The 19,509-nt window shown below is 51.8% G+C and overlaps 2 protein-coding genes across 5 annotated transcripts in view; one reads left to right on the plus strand and one right to left on the minus strand.

Moving 5' to 3' along the window:
- The first annotated feature begins 1,798 nt into the window (after positions 1 to 1,798).
- Positions 1,799 to 9,467, plus strand: PROCA1 (protein interacting with cyclin A1). 2 transcript variants are annotated; one of them, XM_041723898.1, is made up of 5 exons: positions 1,799 to 2,281; positions 5,820 to 5,906; positions 7,752 to 7,887; positions 8,169 to 8,327; positions 8,424 to 9,467. In XM_041723898.1, the coding sequence occupies exons 1-5, from the start codon at positions 2,194 to 2,196 to the stop codon at positions 9,088 to 9,090; spliced, it is 1,137 nt and encodes a 378-aa protein (XP_041579832.1). In that variant the 5' UTR covers positions 1,799 to 2,193; the 3' UTR covers positions 9,091 to 9,467. The 2 variants fall into 2 exon arrangements, with proteins under 2 accessions (XP_041579832.1, XP_041579833.1); XM_041723899.1 differs by lacking the exon at positions 8,169 to 8,327.
- A 974-nt stretch (positions 9,468 to 10,441) lies between these two features.
- The window catches only part of SUPT6H (SPT6 homolog, histone chaperone and transcription elongation factor), a 35,349-nt gene continuing 26,281 nt past the window's right edge, over positions 10,442 to 19,509 (minus strand). For all 3 annotated transcript variants that reach the window (XM_041725551.1, XM_041725550.1, XM_041725549.1), the window contains 12 exons: positions 19,248 to 19,395; positions 18,675 to 18,817; positions 17,638 to 17,778; positions 16,179 to 16,374; positions 15,554 to 15,792; positions 14,831 to 14,944; positions 14,536 to 14,660; positions 12,729 to 12,841; positions 12,376 to 12,453; positions 12,113 to 12,279; positions 11,552 to 11,739; positions 10,442 to 11,251 (listed from right to left, as the gene is read on the minus strand). In XM_041725551.1, coding sequence (XP_041581485.1) covers positions 11,065 to 11,251; positions 11,552 to 11,739; positions 12,113 to 12,279; positions 12,376 to 12,453; positions 12,729 to 12,841; positions 14,536 to 14,660; positions 14,831 to 14,944; positions 15,554 to 15,792; positions 16,179 to 16,374; positions 17,638 to 17,778; positions 18,675 to 18,817; positions 19,248 to 19,395 — 1,839 coding nt within the window. In that variant the 3' untranslated portion in view covers positions 10,442 to 11,064. The remainder of the gene's footprint in view (positions 11,252 to 11,551; positions 11,740 to 12,112; positions 12,280 to 12,375; positions 12,454 to 12,728; positions 12,842 to 14,535; positions 14,661 to 14,830; positions 14,945 to 15,553; positions 15,793 to 16,178; positions 16,375 to 17,637; positions 17,779 to 18,674; positions 18,818 to 19,247; positions 19,396 to 19,509) is intronic.

The following is a 19,509-nucleotide window of genomic DNA, read 5'->3' on the forward strand; positions in this document are numbered from 1 at the left end:
GACATTTGATCCAGAGTTATAGATTGGGTGGAAGCATCTCAGACATCTGAGGCAACAATGCTGGGACACATGTGGCCTGGTGTCATCCTGAGAGGCCTCGGAGAGGCTGAGATTAGAACACAGATCCGAGGGACTCCTGCGTGGCTCAGTGGCTGAGCATCTGCCTTCGGCTCAGGGTGTGATCCCAGGATCCTAGATTGAGTCCACGTCGGGCTTCCTGCAGGGAGCCTGCTTCTCCCTCTGTCTGTGTCTCTGCCTCTCTCTCTTTCTGTGTCTCTCAGGAAAAAATAAATAAAATCTTAAAAAAAAAAAACCACACAGATCCGGGCTCCCAGGCGCCTGGTACCATTCTCACCCAGCCACTCTGTTGGAAGAGTGGCTCCTTCCTGCAGACTCCTCTCTCCTGGCTTCTTCCCTGCTATTCCTAGAATTGTCTAGAGCTAAGGTGAGGAGAGGAGTCTGGGTAGCGGCCATAGCCACTCAACCTCCTAGGTCTGGAGGAGGGTGAAGGCTGGGATCATGCAGAGTAGCAGCAGCAGGAGAGGCCCTTGATGACTGGAGAAACCAGAGTTTAAACATCATCCTTTCCTCTTTTTTCCATCTGTTGAGACATATCCTGGTTTAGGAGCCTGGTGCCAAGACAATTTGAGGAGTGTGATGTGTGGAGTGTGGGTGGTATGGCTGTAATACTTTTTCACACTCGCGGGGACTGTTTTTTCCATGTCTCTTCCCTCACAGGACTGTGCTGCTCCTCACCCCTCCTGTTGCACAGAGCCTGTGACTCGGTGTGCGTATGGCCGTGTGTGAGAAACCTGAACCACAGAGCTGCTGTGGAATGTTTGTGCTGTACCCCGCATGGGGATCAAGGATGTGGTTCGGTTTTCTGGGCCCTCTTTGTGAGGGGAATGGGCATGTGTGCATATTGCATCAGTCCACGTGTGTGACTGATGTATGTGTAGTGTATATGCTATATTTTAAGGGTGGGCGGGGTGTGTGTAGTAAGTTACTATGAATGCCAACGGCCCTGCTCCCCGTCACAAGCAAACCTATGGAGACACATGGGGTTGAGAGAATGAAATAAGATAAAGCACTGACGTACATAGGAAGAGCTCAGAAACCTTAATCATTATTTATTTACTTATTTATTTTTTATATTTTTTTCCTTAATCATTTTATTAAATTTTTTTTTTATTTATTTATGGTAGTCACACACACAGAGAGAGAGAGAGAGAGAGAGGCAGAGACATAGGCAGAGGGAGAAGCAGGCTCCATGCACCGGGAGCCCGGCGTGGGATTCGATCCCGGGTCTCCAGGATCGCGCCCCGGGCCAAAGGCAGGCGCCAAACCGCTGCGCCACCCAGGGATCCCTCCTTAATCATTTTAATAACTGTTTTGGGGAAGAGTAAGCAAGACCTTGGTCCTATGCTGACATCTTTACTGGGCAGTATCGTCTCTGGGACCGAGCGCCTGTGGGGGTTGGGAGGGAGCGCTGAGAAGGGGCCCTGGGGATGGGTGCCCCGAGGGGCTGGGAGCCGACTTCAAGTCCTCATCTTGGGAACTGGGCCTTGGGCTCCAGCGGAGAGGCCTGGGGGCACGAGGAAAAGAGCGCGCGCGCACGCCAGCGAGCCGGACCCCGCCTAGCTCCCGAGCCGGACGGCCGTCGGAGACGCCGGGGGGTGGGGGGGGGGGTGGGGGCTGCGGGCGGGCGGGGCTCCCGGGCAGCCGCTGGGTTCCGAGGGTTTGGGAGGGGCTGGATTGCTGCGGAAGCTTGAGGTGGAGAGAATGGCTGGGGCGGGGCTAAGAACGGGGTGGGGGCGGGGCTAAGGTCTGGGGGTAGGACTAAGAGCGGGGTCTGGAGAGGAGCTAGGGATGGGACTGAGGGGGCTGGGCCTGAGCGGCCGAGCTAAGGTTTAGGCCCGAGAGAAAGGCGGTACTAAGGTTCCAGGTGGGACGAAGAGGGGCGGGAAGGAGGTGGGAGGCCCCGGATGAAGAGCGCGGCTGAAGCTTAGGTTTGGGCTAAAACAACGCAGAGCAAGGGGGGGTGGAGGGAGAGATTGGGCAAGCATGGGGCGGAGTTAAGGGCTCGATCGGCGCGAGGCTGACATTGAGGTTTACGGCTGGCTCGACCAAGCTGAGGTTCAGGATTGGACTTCCGCGAGGAAGTCTTGTAGAGAGAGAACTGGGCTAAGAGCGATGTGGGTCAGGACGACACTGACGATCGAAAGGTGGACTAAGGAAAAGACTGAGGACAATGCCAGCATCTGGGCTGAGAGCAGCACTGGTACGGAGGGGGCGGGGCAGGAGTTTGGGGGTGGGTTTCGGTCTAGGGGCGTGGCACTCAAGGAGGGTTTAGAACTGGGTAGAGCCTGGAGAAGTAGGCGGGGTCAGGCTGGGCCGGGGCGGAGTTAGGGCCTAGGGGCGGGCTCACGCCGAGCCGTGGGCCAATGATTGAGGACTGGGGTCCTGAGGCCCTGGAGAGTGCCTGCGGGTCGGCCGGGCGGGTCCTGCTGGAGCCAGAGCGGCCGGCCCCTAGCTAGGAGTGGGAGGCGTTGCCTTGTTGCAGTCGGAGCCCTGGCCGCTGCCTAAGAAGTGCGGGGCCTGGCCAGAGCGCCTGGTCCAGCACCCACCCAGTCGCCAGGTTGGGCCGGGCGGTTCCAGTGAATCTCAGGGGAGGAAGGAGTCTGGAGGTTCCACGCGTGACATCACAATTACTGTCAGATGTGGCGGGGCCAGGGCGGTATTTCCCAGAAGACAGTGCACACTGCGCTGTCTAGCTCCCTCTTTCTCCCTGCTTCCCTTCCTTTCTCCCTTCCCCCTCTCCCTTCCTCCCCCATTCAGCTGCTTTGGTGCCCAACCTGGAACCCCACCACCTGTGCCACAAGGGCGGGGGGAGCGCCTCAGCCCGCAGTACTGGGAGGATTCTGTACAAATGAGCATCACCTGTGAGTTTTGAGTTAGGCCCCTGCACCTGGTTGAATGCCCCACCAAGAATACCACCATAAGCCTCCCTCTTCCTTTCAAGCCGTCCCTCTACTCATTTCATTATGAAGTCTGCCCTGTGTCTGGCCACAATTACTGCTGCTCCTAAGTAGGAGCTCTCCTATCTGTGAAATTGGAGAGCAGGTTGTCTTCCTCCTACCTGAAGAGTTACCAAGTCCCACCCCTTGGCAGAGTTTTGATCCATTTATTAACTTGTGTCTTTGGACAGCTTTCTTATCCTGACTCTCTGAGTCCCCCACTGATAGAATGGATTGTGGTGAGGATTTCAGATCCAAGGCATATTTTAGAATCCCAGCACAGTGCCTAACTTTGGAAAGATGCTTATCCTGGGCCACTTCTCATTTCTAGAAAAGTCCTCAGTGTTGAACCCTGGACAGAATCTCCAGTGCTGTGGCTTCTTTATGGTTGGTTCCAATAGGGTTTTTTTCTATTCTACTCATGTATTTATTCAATCAACCGACATTTATGGGACACTTTTCATGTCCCGGAACTTGCAGATACAGAGGCAGATAAAATATGGGCCTGTTCTCAAGTTGCCCTAGAGTAAGTGCATAAAGTACCATGGCAGGGTAAAAGGACACAAGACATGTGTGACCAATTCTGCTTGGAGAGAGAGTGTTGTTCTTTCCAAGATAAACAGGTATTTCTGGGGAGTGAGAGGCAGGAGAGAAAGAATGGAGAAGAGAGGGGTAGGAGGAAAGATGATTGAGAAAAACTTAACTGAGGAAGGAACCAGGGCCGGGTCCTGGGGGGGTCAGTTATGTCATGATAGGGAGTTTGCGCCTCATCCTGAAGGCAGTGGAAGGCTATTAAACAGGAGGAACATGGTGGATTGGTTGGAAAACTCAATTTAGCTGCATTGTCTGCATGCGGGTGGTAAAACAGAAGGCAGGGAGATTAGGCAGGAGGTTCTTGAGTTGTCTTAGGAATAATGAAGTTCTGAACCAAGTTAGAGGCAGATGTGGGGGGCAGGTAGGCATGGCAAGACTTGGTCATCAACTGGGTGTAGAAGTGAAGGAAAGAGCCATCCCTAGATTTCTAGCCAAGGTGTCCATTCCTTTCTGAAATGAAAGAGATAAAAGGAGATGGCTCCTGGAGGGCAGGGAGAAGATAGATTTGCGTATGATGTGCTGGTCTAAGATGTTTTGCAAATGTCCTAGAGAATATTGATTTTGTGCTCAGGAAAGCAGTCTGGACTGGAGGCCCTGATTTATGTCATTTTTTTTGATGGATGTTGAAACCATGTAAGTGGATGACATTATCCAAGAGAAGTCTGTAGAGTCTTTGAGAAGGAGGTCAAACAGAACCCTGGTAATTACCAATTTAAGGGGTACAGCAGAGGAAAAGGAAACTGCAAAGAAGTCAGGGAAGAACTAAATAGCCACTCAGAGAAGGAAGACAGAGGAGATGAGAGAGGTCAGTCATGGGGGTCAGAAGAATAGTTTGCAGAAGAAAAGAGATCAATTGGTCAACAGTGTCAAGAAGGGAAGAAAGAAGAAGAAGGCCACTGGGTTTAGTTATTAGGAAATTGTTGAGGGGGTGGGTGCCTGGCTGCTTCAGTCAGGGGGCTCTTGATCTTGGGGTTATGAGTTTGAGTCTCACATCAGGCATAGAGATTACTTAAAAAAAAAAAAAAGCTTAAATAAATAAATACATAAATAAAAAGGAAATTGTTGGTGGCCTTTGCCTGGGCTTTTTTGATAGAAAGGCCCAGTAGCTGCCATGCTGTATGTGGCTGGCAGAGAAGAGAGGTGGAGACTCTGAGCTAACTGAAGGTAGGGACTTGACCTCCTCCACTGGTACCTGGTGAAGCTAATCAATATGTCTGTTAAATGAACAAGTGAATAAACCTGGATTGAAAAGGAAGCGAGGCGGGATATGCAGTGGTAGAGGGAGAAGCGGGATTCATAGAGTATTTTGTTTAAAGATAGTCATTGCTTGTAGGAAAAAAAAAAAAACAGTAAAGAAGGAGAAGGTAAAAATTCTGACTGGGACCTAGGATTCAGGGGCTTTGGGCAGGAGAAAGGTGGAGGGGTACTTCTCCAGGCTGGGGGAGAGTCGATGAGCGGGGGAGCAGCCTCAGGTAATGCTGGTACAATGATCTGAAAGGAACAGCAGCAGGGTAGGAGTTTCCAGGAAGGTGCTGGAAGTTATTCATTCATTCATTCATTCATTCATTCATTCATTCATTCATTCCATAAATTTTGGGTACTGTGTTGTGGAAAATAGAAAGAGCTGACCAGGGACCTGTAGAAAGATGACCAAGTGCCGCTGAAGTCCCCGCTGAAGTCTCCCAAGCAGTCAGCTTAAGGAGCAGGACTCAGCTCTGATGCCCCAAAGGACAAAGCTAGCTGTGGGAAGTAAGGGCAAGTGGCAGACTCTGCCCTGTGGCTGCTGATGGAACTGTTGCCCTATCCAGCTCAGGAACACCCTCTGACCAGCTTCCACATGCCCCGGGAATTCCTGCAATTGTCCCTCCTTGCCTAGGCTCTGGCTTACTCCTATTCATTACTTCACATTCTGCTCCTGTTACGCTTCTTCCAAGAAGCCTTCCTCATCCCCTAGCACTGTCGCACTCCTTGGTAGATGCCCTTGTTCTAACTCCCACAGGCCTTCCTCCCCCCACTTCTTTGCCTGAACTGCTCACCCTCTGGTGTCCCCCTCCTCGCCCCATCCCTCAGCTCCTTGAGAAGGGGGAGTGTTGGATCGTTTTTTTTTTTAATCTGCATCTCCAGGGTGCAGGTGGGGCTTCTCAGGAAGTCTGTGATGAGTGAATGGCACGGGGAGGGGCTGCTGCCACTGCCACTCTACTCTCTCAGATGTAAACAGGTTACCCAGCTGGGAGAGAGGACATCTGCTGGCTGGCGTGGCGTCTAGCACGGATGCATCTACCTTCTCCTCTGAAGGTGGGTCCAGGGAATCTCTGGCCCCAGGGTTCCCCACCACCTCTCATTTGGGAAAACTAATACCTGGTGGCAGGCAGGAGGGAGGGAAGTGTTTGGTCCCCAAAGGGGGGACCCCAGCTGCTCCAGCCCCACCCCATCCCATACCCCTGCCAGGCGGGGAGGGCCCTTTCTCTGGAGGCCACAAGTCACCCCTGTGTTTTGTAGCACTTTATGGTGCCAAATCTCTTTGGCATATGTGAACTGAGTCCTTTCAACAATTCTGCAAAATAGGTATTACCACCACCCCCATTTTGTGGATAAGGAAATGAAGGTGCAGAGAAGTAATTTGCCCTGGGACATCCAGCTAGTGACAGAGCTGGGACTTGTACTCAGGCCTGTCTGACTACAAGTTCAGGGCACTTGCCACTATGCTGCCCCCTGTCCCTAGTTCAGTGCTGAAGAAGGTGGTGGTGGCGGTGGTCCAAGGTCCAGCCTCACATGCCTTATTCCCCCCAGGATGGAAAAGGAGCACAGGAGAAGCAAAAATGGAGGCCACCAAATGGGACAGGGGCATATGGGGCACCTGGGACCCTCACAGCCTGGTGGGGGAAAAGGAAGGAAGGAGAAATGTGGGGCAAAGCTCTTACCAAGCTGCTGTGCCATCTCTCAAGTACTTTTAAGGCCACTTGGACTAACACACGCCTAACCTGGTAACTCCTGGCTGGGGGCCGGTGTAATGTCTTGTCCCTGGTCCACCCTCGTAGAGGCTGGATAAAGGCTCAGTCCTCCTGGCCTGAGGGAGTAAGCCAGCTGCTGCACCCCCTACCAGGCTGTCCTGGAGTTTATCAGTGCCAAACCACTTCTTCCTCCAGGGGTGGGTAGAACTGGAGACCAGGGGAGAGGGGAGGAACTGCAAGAAGGTGCCTTGCTCTCTCTGTCCTAGTATGTGAGACCTTAGGCACATGGAGTCACTTCATGGGGTGGCCCGAGGGAGAGCCAGTGGTAGACTAGAGATGGTGGGGTTAGAGGCTGAGTGTCCAGTGTGTCCAGGGCTTATGTTCACCTGAACAAAAGAGGTGAAGGCTCGCTCCAGGGCTTCCCCCAAATCCCAAATCCTTACCCCCAGCAGCTTCTCAATTGTGTCCTGGGAAAGGGAACTTGCTGCCTACAAGGGATGGAAGGGCTCAGGCTGGGGTCGGGTTGTTCAAGTCTGTGGCTCTAGGGAGATGGGATGGGGAAGGAGGCCATGAGTACAGAGTAGAGAAGAGTGAGCATGGAGAACAGGAGAGAGGTGTGAAAGTGAGGAAGGTGTCAGAAGGGAGGGGAGGGGCTTGGCGAAGAAGAGGGAAAGCAAGCACTAGAGTCGGGAGAAGCTGAGGAGACAGACCAAATCTCTCCCCCAGGCTTGAGCCTCCAGGCCACAGCAAATCTCGGGGCTGGAGTGATCCTGAGGCTGAGGGCTAGGGATGGGGCTTCCTGGCGGTGCAGGGCAGGCTAGGAACTCTGAAGTGGTGCTCCTCCCTGCCATGTGGCTCCATGGTCTGCTTGGCCTGAGGGCCTTCCCCTACCCAGGCAGCCTGCGGAGTTCCCCTGGTATGATAGGCAGGCATCAGAGGGGAGCAAGGGAAACTTGCTGATACATTTTCCTGAGAGTCTGGTTGGAGGATTTGTGCAGGGGGGCCTGAGGGGCAAGGGAAGTGCTGAGTTCCTACTGGTGGTTACCACTCAGAAGCAGAAAGGTGCCAGGGAAGGTAGGGGTGGGGGTGGCAGAGGGGTCTGGTGAAGATAGATTGAGCTATGGGAGGGGAGACCCAGAGGTCTACTGCTGTTGCCACCCCTGCATGACCCAGACTCCTGCCCTCTCAGGTGAATTCAAGGACCCGGACAGGTGCTGCTGGAAACACAAGCAGTGCACTGGGCACATTATCCACCCCTTCACCTCTGACTATGGTCACCACAACCTGCACCTGCACTCTGTCAGCCACTGCGACTGTGATTCTAGGTAAGGGCCCTCCTCCTTGGGGGCCGCACAGCCCGAGAGACTCCTGGGCAGAGCAAGGCCCACAATTTCCCCACGGTTCCCCCTTCAGCTTTGACCTGGCACTGCCAGCCCAGGTCCTGCTTCATAGACCTGGCTCTGCCCCAGAGCCACGGGGAGGAGGTTTCTCTTGGCAGCCTGGACTGAGCATGGTGGAAGCCAGCTGTCCTTCTGACTCTGGGACCCTGGTGTGTGTGGGGTAGTCATGGAGGCCTGGGAGCCAGGCTGAGTCCTCTGTATGGCAGGCTGAAGGACTGCTCAGAGAAGACAAATAGCAGCAGCTCCCGAGATGTGGGCCCAGCCTGCTCCCGAGATGAGGGCTCAACATGTTTCAACATCATCCAGTCCCCTTGCTTTGAGCTCATCCCAGAGGAGGAGTGTGTGGAACGGTTCTGGTATGGCTGGTGAGTGCTGGCAGGCTGATAAGGGCGGCACTAAGGGGCACTGGCCCCCCCACTCTCTGTCAATCTTCTCTTTCCCTGTCCCCCCCTCCCTCCCAGGTGCAAAAGCTATAGGCCTATCTCTGTGGCCGTGATCCACCATCCCATCCACCATGACTGTGGGGCAGATAATCTGAATGAAGAGGAGGAGGAAGAGGAGGAAGAAGAAAGCAAGCCCCCCATTCCGACCCAGGTGGGGCCGGCCACCACCACCACACCCGCTGACCCAGTTATGGGCACAATCACAAGTACCCCGGATTCAGCAGCTCCCATCACTATCTGGCGCTCTGAGAGCCCCACAGGGAAGTCCCAGGGCCACAAGGTGATCAAGAAGGTAAAGAAGAAAAAAGAGAAAGAGAAAGAGAAGGAAGAGGATACAGATGAGAAGCCAAAGCCGAAGAAAAAAGTCAAGAAGGGCAAGTTGATTAAGAAGAAAAGCCCGGTTAAATCGGAATCTTCACCTCCAGACCTGAGCCGGTCAGTAAGCCCGAGAGAGTTGACCAGGATGTCAGAGTCCAGCCCAGATAGCCGGGGAGACCTGGAGAGTGAGGACAGTTACAATGACCCCAGGCGGGAGGAGCCCTCCAGTGAGGATATCTTGGAGTCTTCGTCCCCCAGGAAGAGAGAGAAGAACACCATCCAGACTAAGAAACCTGGGGCAAAGGCCTCACCAGTCAAGAAGGTCAAGAGGAAATCTCCCCCAGCATCAAATCCCAATCTCAGTTGAGGCCAGGGCATCCAGGGTGAAGAATAAATGCGATCAAGCCTGTAGCTGACCCCCTGCTGCTGTTCTCTCTCCCTCCAACCTGTCCCTTCCCAGGGGAGGGGGTGGGTTCTGGGCGCAGCAGGAGTCAAGGGGCCAGGGGCTACTGGGGTTTTGGAAGAGTAATTTGTTCCTCAGGACGGAGTCCATGGGAACAGAAGGGAGGGCAGAGGCGGGGCACAGCCTGTTTCTCTGTAACATTCTAGGCTCAGGGCAGAGCACATCTGGATGGGGTGGGAAGGAGGCTCCCCATCTTTTGGGAGACTGGTCTGTGAAATCCACTCGGGGATAGGCAGTGCTGTCTGCAGTGATACCCCTAATAAATTGAACCTTTTAACCCACTCTGTGCCACTGTGCCTGGCCTTTCCCTCTTCTAAGTGGCCCTTAGGAAGATGCTGGTGGCACCAAAGGGAACATGGTCTTCCTGGCTGCTGTGTCCCTGACAGAAGACGGGCTCTTCCCTCCCAACTCTTGCCAACAGCCAAAGAGATCTTGAATGATGTAATGAAGTCAAGATGGGAAGCTCACGGAGTTTGGGCAGCAGTGATTTCTCTGCTGAGCCCCAAAGCAGAGGAGAGGGAGGAGGAAAGCCTCATTTAGCACAAACTCACAAAGCTTTGAGACCAGGCCCTTCTGAAGAAACAGGGGAGACCAGGAGTTTGGAACACACACAGGCAGTGGGGCCAGGAGCAGGGGATAGGGCCAAGGGGGCTGGCTGGTCCCAAGCTGATAAGAGGGAGGCCAGCCTCCCCTGTAGTAGCCTGGCACTTTCTTTTCCAGGGCAAGCCTGGGGCCCATCCTGGGGCAGACATCCTCATGTAGAGCTACTATCACAGATCAAGCCTTGGCTGGCAATGAGTGGGGAAAGAGGTGCAGGGGCTCAAACTGAGAAACCAAAATTTACTTGCGGCCCTTCTTCACTGAGCCAGAGGTGGCTAGTGGGCACAGTGGATGGGACAGCCACCTGTGAGTGCAGTAACAGCAGCTAACGGGTACTGGGGCCTCATGAGGTTCCAGGCCCTGGGCGGAGCGCTCACATGTCCTCTCTTAATCCTACTGGCTGCCCCGATGAGGCAGATTATCACTCCACTTTACAGAGAAGATGGCCGGCTCAGAGACAACAGGCACAGGGCTGGGAGGCAGAGCAGGGATGTGGCCCCAGGTAGTCAGATTCAGAAGCTGCTTGCTGTTCTGAGTCACTGCCTCTTTGATGGCCTGGAAGGAGTCAGAGGGAGCCCTGAGAGCTCCACACACACTGCTTTGAAAGCCACCCTTCAAAAGCTGGAGTGTTGGAGAGAGAGGCTTTGCCAAGTGCTCTGTAGAAACACTGTTTATTCAAATGACAGGCAGGAAGCGGAGCAGCAGGTGGGTGAAGGCGGCCAGGTGGGGGCTGGGCAGGTTAGCACTGCTCCCCGTTGTCCCCTGCAATTTTGCTTTGCTAGCCACCGGAGCTGTCGGCATCAGGGTCAGAAATACTTTCCCTCTTCTCCCTCCTGCCCCAAACTGAATAAATAGCATTCCTCTCCCCACAAGAGTTGGGGGAGACTCATGTGCTGAGCTTGGTGCCCCGGGGTCACAGCCCAGAGTCAGATGAGGGCAGAAGCTCAAAAATGGCTTGTAGGGAGTAGAATACAAAACTGTTCCACTCTCATTCTCGTCTTCCTCTTCTTCCTCCCCGCCACACTCCCCTCCCAGCCTGGTCCCAGGATAGGTGGTCGGTGAGGGCCTGGAGTGGGAGAATTGTCACCTAGCGTACACTGAGCTCAAATTCCCAAGGCCATCCAGCTTGTCACGCTTGTCACCCATCCAGGCTGACCACCAAAGAGAACGTCAATTCACGTCACTTTATGGACAGAAAAGGAGGGGCAGGGAGTGAGGCAGTGGGCAGCTGGGCCTCTCCCAGCCTCAGAGGTAACTAGAGTCCTAGGAGCAGGCCCCCTACCGATCCATCTCATCCAGGAGTGGGGTGGCATCGCCAGCAATGGACATGGGGGTGCTTTCGATCATGGGGCTGGGAGAGGGCCGAGGTGTCAGCCGCTGCTTCTGTTTCCGCCGCTCTGCTTCCTTCTCCTGTAGCCACTGCTCTGCCATCTTCCCCCAGTCGATGGCTGCGTGGCTGTTGGACCTGGGAGAGGAAGAAGGGGCCTGAGATCAGGATACTCTGCAGCTCACCAGAAGAAAGCCTTCTCACCAAACACTGCTGATCATCCATCCTTACAGAAATGGACTTCCTAGTTTTGGGTAGCAGTAGCAGTCATGGTGAGCTGCCACATTGCCCTTTTCTGTCTTCTAGAAAGCAGTCATCCTGGGCTATCACTGGGGTCACAGCCCTCACAAGGTCCAGGGTCTTGCCTAAGCTGAGCCTGTTGGCCTCTTGACAATACCTGCCCCTAATAACCTTCTCTGTCACCAACTATATACTTACTTTGGCTGCTGCTGCCGTTGCCGAGAGCTGGAGGAGGGCTGGGGCTGGGCCTGGGCAGACTGTGGGGTGGTGCTGGCCTGTAGTTGGTGGTACTGTGGTGTGGTGATGGGCTGGCTGGGGGTTGTGTAGGAGTAGCTGGGGGTCATTAGTGGTGTGGCCACTGGCTGCTGGGCTGGCGTTGGGAACACCTGGAGAAAAGTGAACAGTTAAATGGGGGTGGGTCTCTTGAGCATGTGCAGTCCTAAGCAGTAGAGAGAGGCCAGCAGAATGGGACCTGGCACAACAATGGAGCCCACCAGCCCTGATTGCTTGAAGGTCCCAAAGATCCCAAAGGACTATAGAAAAATCAGACCTTCTCTTACTCCCTTTACCCTCAAGTGGGCCTGAAAAAAGGGCTGTGTGTCAGACACAGTTCCTAAGGCTGTGAGCCCCATCTGTACGTATGGGCACTGTGGTGGGCACTGCCAGAGGCCAGTCTATGGTCATGGATCAGTAAAGGATGATGGTTCCGTTTCAGTCTTCTTTACTGTCTACAGAGAGCCTTGCCCCCAAGTCACGTACGTGGTAAGCGCTGCTGCCTCCTCCACTGCCGCCATAGCCATACTGGCTGGAGGCCCACTGGGCTGGGGTGGCATTAGGGTTCTGTCCTTGACCTGTCACAGCTGCAATGGCACTGAACATCTGCGAGGTCATGTTCTGGGGCAGGGCATTCACAGCCCGTGTCAGATCTGTAAGCACAGAGAGGTGGGGGACGGGCATGTTAGAGGTCAAAGTCCTTTTAGCACCATCCCTCCAGCTCCCAGTCACAGACATGGGTTCCTTACCTGCAAGGTTGATGTTGGCTGGTGTGGCATTGATAGAAGCAGGTGTCCGTGTCCTGCTGCTGCTACTAGGAGTGATGCCTATAGGAAACGGTCAAAGTTAGTTCTGTCCCTCCAAAAACTTATTTCTGGTTTCACAATGTAGAGGGCTGGAGGAGGTCCTGAGGTGGGTGGAGAGAAGGGAAGCTGCATCGGCAGAGTAGATGGAGGACTTCCTTGATGCCAAGATGCTGGAGCAGAAGTGAGACAGCTGTGGTGAGAGACCATGCCTCATCCCTTCCACAGGTGGCAAGTGATCACCTTGATTCAGGGCCTATGTGTCCTAAACACACCCCAGAGCTCAGAGCAGAACTCACCTGGTACAGGATCCTGGTAGTGATCCTTAAACCATCTGAAAAGTCCATTCACAGTAGGGAAGATTTGGCCCCGGTACCGGAATCCTTCTGGAGTTACTGTTACATATTCTATCCTGGGATTTTAGAAGGAGACATGTGTCAGATACCACTTGGGGCCAGCCCTGAGAGAGCGGCCAGAACAGATCACCATGTGAAGGAGCCACACTGGGTGCTGGGGGAAAGGAGAGATGAAAGATCCCTGACCCTGTCAAAGGAGGCCGCACTCTGAGGTGAGCACAGGTAAGGCCAGGAGCTTGGTGTACAGGCTGCCAGAGGAAGGCCTGCTGGGGGCTGGGCCACCATCCTGGGCTGCAGAATGATGGCAGCACACTGCAGGTGAGGGTAAGAGTGAGGTCGCAGTGTCAGGGTTGGAGGGGCCAGGGTACCAAAAACAATTCCCAAGACCGGGAGTCTGGAAGCACCCCTGTTAAGTGGTTAGTCTGACCTTACTCAACACTGTAGTGTAGGGAGTACATAAGAGAATGGGTTCTGGGTTCAGACCAGTTCTAGTTCCAGCTGTGGCTCTGTCACTTGCCACTTAGATGACTTTATATGAAGTTACAAAACCTGGGTCTCCGTTTCATTTGAAAAATGAGAGTAATGACACTTAAACCTTTAGAATTGAGTGTAAGAAATACCTGAAGATGGTGCATGGGAAGCACTTAGCACAATGCCTCAATAGGGTTCTGCTGACTTAAGGATAACTTTCATTTACCCACAGACGATGACAAATATCATAAAGTTCTCATTTATAAAGTTGAACCCTGCTTCCTAAATCTAATGACACTGAAGTATTGTCAATTCTGCAATACAAGGAGTCTGCACACCTTCCCACGGAAAGTTATCATGTTGCCTCTACTCCCTTGTTTAAAGGTCACTTGTTTGTTCAACTATTCCTCATGGGACAGTGTCCAGCCAAGAGCCCTGGCTGCCATCCTCTGGAAGCGTGATGGTGAGTCAGAAATGGTTTCTCAGAAACATACTCTACATATGCCCAAGATGGTGTAGAGTTTGGAGTCTAGAGCTTCTTGTCACCTAGCCACTGAGTCCCTACTAATAATCTATACTGTTTATCATGTGCAAGTAGTATAGAGACAAGAGCAGAAATGCACTGGCCTTGGCCAAGAGCTGAAGGAAGGATGGGGGAATAGAGAAGGCTGGAAGAATGATCAGCCTGGGTAACAGACAAGAAAGCAAATCTAGAAAAAATGGGACTTTGTCTGATTCAGAGTGAGCTCTAAAGGGACCCAGACAAAGGAATATCTAGGAAGGCCAGCCTATCAGTCACACACAGAAGGGAACAGGGGGGATTCGATGGTAGGAAGAAGAAAAGCTCTTCTCACCCACCCCTTCGGAACAGGTACAAGTTATCTGGCACACAACAGTGACAGTGAGCCATCATGTGCTGACTCGCCCTGGCAAGGGTGAAGTGGAGAGTAAAAAGAGTTGTGTCCTGGTCCCCACCTGTGCTAGTCAGGTGGACAGGGGCAGGTGATTTCCACTACTCCTTGGGAGAGAGAAGACGCAAAGGAAAAACTTTTTCTCACAGGGCTGAGGAAAGTATCTTTTTTTACCAAATCTTTCCCTTTTGCCTCTAAATCATCACCCTCTCTCCCCAGCTCCAACCTCCACTGCTGGTCTAAACAGATAAAAGGCAAAAGACAGTTAAGCAGAACCAGAGAGAGAATACTGCTCCAGAGGTCTCTAACTCCCCTGCTAGCCTATCTGCGGACCCCAGTGGCAGCACCTTCTCAGCACCAGTGCTCACCTGGGTTTACCCCGGGGCTGGTATCCCAGTAGGAACTTGCCGGGCAGTTCCTTGCAGGCACAGATGAAATAAGGGATGAAGGTGGGCTTCTCCTTCTTAGTTTTGATGAGCAGCTCCTCTAATTTCTGGGGGTAGAATGAGGGGGAGAGGTTGGGATAGCAGCATGCTTGGTACACAATGTCTGGTACATACATGAGGTACACTTCCTTCACCAGATGAACATCCCCTACACTGAAGGGAAATCATATCCTGAAGTCACTGGGAAAGCTCATGCCTGGAAGAGCCCTGGGCTCACCTTACGGTCACCACCACTGCATTCCTGATAATATTTGTGGTTCAGAAGGTCCCGGGCAAAGGATGCCATGGGCTGGACGTAGCGAGCAACAATCTCATCCAAGTCTTCAAATTCCTGTGGGGAGATGGTAAGGCCCTGTGTGTCACATTCCGAGCTGAAACTCCTGGCCCTTCATCCAATCCACTCAGAAGAGGATCTAGAGGAGGACATGGACTTCCCAGCCCTGCTGTAGCCTCACTTCATTGCAAAGACCCCTCAAGTTACTATCTGTTTGAGTCATGCCCAGATTTATGAGCTTACAAGGCACAAAATTCTTTTTTTTTTTTTTTTCCACAAAATTCTTTAAACCATAACTTTGATTCTACCCTGCCACTTGGGAACAAGAGAGCTTCCCCAATTTTTTCTCTACTGAAAACAAAAATGAGAAACGTGTGTGTGTATGTGTACACAACCACGTGCTTCTACATGTATATTTTCTCCTATTTCTCTGCTGATGCTCTCAAGATAGTCTATTTTAAAATCAGGAGAACACAGAGAGAGGAGCAAAACATACAAAAGTGTTATCAAATGACTCATTTCACAATCAACCTCCTGTTCCACTGCTCTGTGCAGCTAAACTACATATAATGCACATAAGCCACTCTATCAGCTCAAAGTAGCCAGAAATGGCGTGTTTCCAAGAGAAGGAGAGGTGACGGGGAGCGGGTGGGAGCCAGCTCTCACCTCGCTGTTGATCCACAGTGTGGCCCCCAGGCTGAAGGCATTTTCTTTGCCCTCTTCCCGTACATCCACATGTTGATAGATGCCATCGCTGACCTTCCAGGTCACAGTCAGGTGATTTTCACCCTTACTGCTTGGGCGGATGATCACGTCACCCTGGTCCATGGTCTCCATCATCTTTTCTGCTTGCTTGAAGTTTATATTATGGAAGGACGGGTGTGCGATCACTCGCTTGATGTATGCTGAGGAGGGCAGGAAAGGAGTATACACTGGGTGAGGGGACTGAGACAACTTGTGGCTTCACTTCTGACCCATTATCAAATTCTGAGACTCTTTCACCTTCTCCAGACCTGGGTTCTCTGAGGTGAAGGATGTGTGAACCTGGCTTCCTAAGGTGCTGAGAGAATGAAGCTCTAAGAGTCACAGTGCATTACCAAAGAACACGTGACCCACAAAGACCCTGGCTTCCAGCCTGGCCACTGACTCCAGCCACGATGTTTCTGGGCCTGAGCACCTCAAAGCAGCACTCACTCCCCCCGCCCCGAGGTACAGCCATCAGCAAGTGCATAGTGCAGAGAGAGGGCTGCCAAGACCCAGGCTGCAGAGGTGTGGTGGACGCCACACTCACTGGTCCGCTGCTGCTTCCGTTTCATGTCCTCCTCCTGCTTGTGGTCCGCTGCTTCGGCATCAAAGTCATAGTAGGTGTCCTTGGGCAGTTTCCACTCATTGTTCCTGTCCATGAGGTCTGAGGTTCGGCAGGTGAGATCGGCACTAAACTTCTCAATGTCAATCTTCATGATGCGGCAGTGAACGGTCATTCCCACCTAGATCCACAGAACATTTGAGCTGGAAGGGACAAAGATGATCTAGCCCGATGACCCATTTTACATGTGAGAAAACCAAAGTCCAGGCCAAAAGATGGAGAGTGATTTGCCCAAAGCTAGCCAGCTAGCAAGTAGCAGATTAGGAGTTCACTGTGGAGTCTGGTCTGCAGACTATGGGCCATGGTCGGCACAGATGCCTCTTACTCTAGGCAGGAAAACCAAACAGGAGCTTCCTGGGATCTACTCTGCCACTGGCACTATTCCCTCCCATAAAGTTACCTAATTACTGTTCCTGGGGTGCAAAGTCTGGCTGCCCTTTTTGGAGAGGAGGCAAATAAGTGCTTTCTGTTCTTTCCCTCTGATTTGAGCCTTTCTATCTAAACAGTGGCACAAGCCCATTGCATTGCATGGCTCTCCTTTCAAAAATCCCCCTAGGGCAGCCTGGGTGGCTCAGCGGTTTAGCGCCTGCCTTTGGCCCAGGGCCTAATCCTGGAGACCCCAGATCGAGTCCCATGTCGGGCTCCCTGCAGGGAGCCTGCTTCTCCCTCTGCCTGTGTCTCTGCCTCTCTTTCTCTCTCTCTGTTTCTCATGAATGGATGAAATCTTAAAAAAAATAAAAAAATAAAAAAATAAAAAATCCCCCTAGCTTCTTTTTTAGAAGGGTCTTTCTCCAATCTTCCTAACCCTACAGTTCTCAGGGGTTCATGACACTTAGAACGAGAGAATTTGGCAGATCTGGTATCAGCCATGTCATCAACTAACTGGGTGATCCCCGAAAAGGTGGTCAAATTTGCCTGAAAAAGGAAGGTAATATTTCCTTCCCTACCATGTTGTGAGACTAGAGACAGCATATGTAATGTCAACTGCTGGTATCTACTGGGTGCATAATAAATAGCAGTTGGCAGAAGAATATAGAACAGAAAGAGATCTTAGCCTTTGTTTCACAGCATGTAAGGCTGGGTCCTGCTTCCTGCCTGCAGTCTAAAGCACAGCTTCCCACACAGGAAGAGAGAGCCCTCTCCCGAAGGGCTTGGCAACCCAATGAACTTTCACAAAGACAGTGAACAAAAGCTGCTACTCATTCACATGCTTCTCACCCTGGCTTCTTTCAACTAGTTATAAATCCTCCTGACACTCTCCCTCTACCAGCAGGCACTGGGAACAGAGCTTTCACTTCTAGGGGAGCATAGCCCAAAGTTCTGGAAAGCCCAATTTGGACAACTGTAAGTTGCACTAGATGCCTTAGCCTGGTCATTCATCTACCTTCACTCGCTCCTCCGGCCGCTTTACCACTTTGTCACTGAGGAACTTGGTGGGGATGAAGCCGGTGACACCATTGTCTAGCCGTGTTTTGACACCAATGGCCTGGCCTGGGCATGAACCGCTGTCAAAGTGGTTCCAGACCTAAAAAGTGCATCAGGAGAGGAGCTTGGTCATTAAGATTCTGGAGATCACACATTCAAAAAGGAGCTGCTGGGACACTGTAATTTATCTTATCATAACACCTGGCAACATGTCTGAAAACATAATGACTTAGCCACCCACCAACATAGATTTTGAACATCCCTAATGTTCCTTAATTCATAAGTGATGTTTGGCACCACTGGCCATCAGATCAATCCTTTATGTTAATCTAATCTGTACATCCCTCTAGTTGCAACTGAGGCCCTCTTGCACATTTTGTTCAGACATAGTGGACATTAGAAATAAACACACCAGTCTCCTCAGAACAACCTGTTTCAATGAACCAGGCCCCCCTTGACTTTCTTATAACCTGGACAAATCCCATCAGCTTCTTTTATTAGGTATAGTTCAGAAATTATCGCCTTCACAGACTGCCTGTGAACATTTGAAGACCCAGAAAAAGCTTTCAGAGTGGCTGTAATGACTTCTGACCATTAGAAAGGCAGATAGTGTCTAGAAGAACTTGGGACAAATTAAAATGTGTGTGGAAGATGGAAAAATTAAAGAGAACCTACAGATACTTTCTAACTAGAATGAACAGGGAGACTCCTAACCTGTAATAAGAAACATACGACTTCACGTCTCTAATCTGGTTAGATTCCAAGAGAATGGGAAACATGGGTTAAAGGCTGAGCCAGAATAGAAGGAAACACACCAATTTCTGACCAGCATACAAAGGGACTTCACATTAGACCTGTATGTGTTCCAGCCCTCTTCCCTCTCTGCGTATTTGTTCGGTAAAAGCATGTAATAGCTCGATTCTCGACTCCTTTCCGGAGTGCAAAGAACATTTGACTGAAGAAATCCAGTAACCATAATAACACTGCAGCACCTACCTCACTTAGTTCAGGGAAATTGTCTTGCTGACAGAAGGGGCACTGCCATAGCCCTGTCTCATCGTTGCGGATTGCCTGGTCATAGCTCTCACCCTGGGGACGCCTGTGGGCAATGCCAGTGACGTTGCAGATAATGAGCTTTCCTGTGGGAAAGGGAGGACAGGGAAGGAAAGAAGAGAAAAGGGAACAGGCTAAGAGAACTGGAGGAGTGACTCCTTCTGCTGATATTTTCCTGACAAAACATCTGTCTTATAGCATCTCCACTGGTTTCCCTCACCTCCTTCCTTGAGAAGAGAAATCTTCTGATTTGATGACAGGGAAACATGAAGCCTATATGAGTGACTCCCTAAAGATCCTGCAGCAGCAGGTTAAAGACACAATTTGACCTTGGACTTAGTTTTGACTTCTAGTCCAGGACTTTATATTTATAATCTTCTTAAAAGTTCTCAGTCCTTTCTACCTACAAACCTGCCTCATTTTGTGGAATCATGGCTTGGTTTGAATGTATACAGTTAATGTACCCCCCCACCCTTACATATCCTCCTCCAACTAAAAACCAGACCCAGAATTTACCAATGTAGAAGGTCTCTGGCGTTTCTTTGGTTAACATATTGAAGATTTCCTCTGTGTTGGGAGAGCGGTAGGCTGTCCGGAGGTCCTTATACCGACAGCTCAGCTCCGCTCGGATGTCGTACAGGGTGATGTGTTTATCACCATAGCCCTGGGAAAGATACTCATCAGGAAAAGCCTTGCAACCATTCCTGACTGAAGCCACAAGGGCTTTCTTGAGGCCGATGTGAGACTCGATCCCGGCAATCCAAGATCACATCCTGAG

The sequence above is a fragment of the Vulpes lagopus genome, chromosome 12, assembly GCF_018345385.1.
Source record: "Vulpes lagopus strain Blue_001 chromosome 12, ASM1834538v1, whole genome shotgun sequence".
NCBI lineage: Eukaryota > Metazoa > Chordata > Mammalia > Carnivora > Canidae > Vulpes > Vulpes lagopus.

What these genes read in the sequence shown, in the direction of transcription:
- PROCA1 (XM_041723898.1), top strand. Translation starts at nt 2,194, where the DNA reads ATGTGGGTCAGGACGACACTGACGATCGAAAGGTGGACTAAGGAAAAG. An exon ending in CACTGCGACTGTGATTCTAG is followed by an intron (nt 7,888 to 8,168) that starts GTAAGGGCCCTC and finishes TCTGTATGGCAG; the next exon opens with GCTGAAGGACTGCTCAGAGA. An exon ending in GAACGGTTCTGGTATGGCTG is followed by an intron (nt 8,328 to 8,423) that starts GTGAGTGCTGGC and finishes CCTCCCTCCCAG; the next exon opens with GTGCAAAAGCTATAGGCCTA.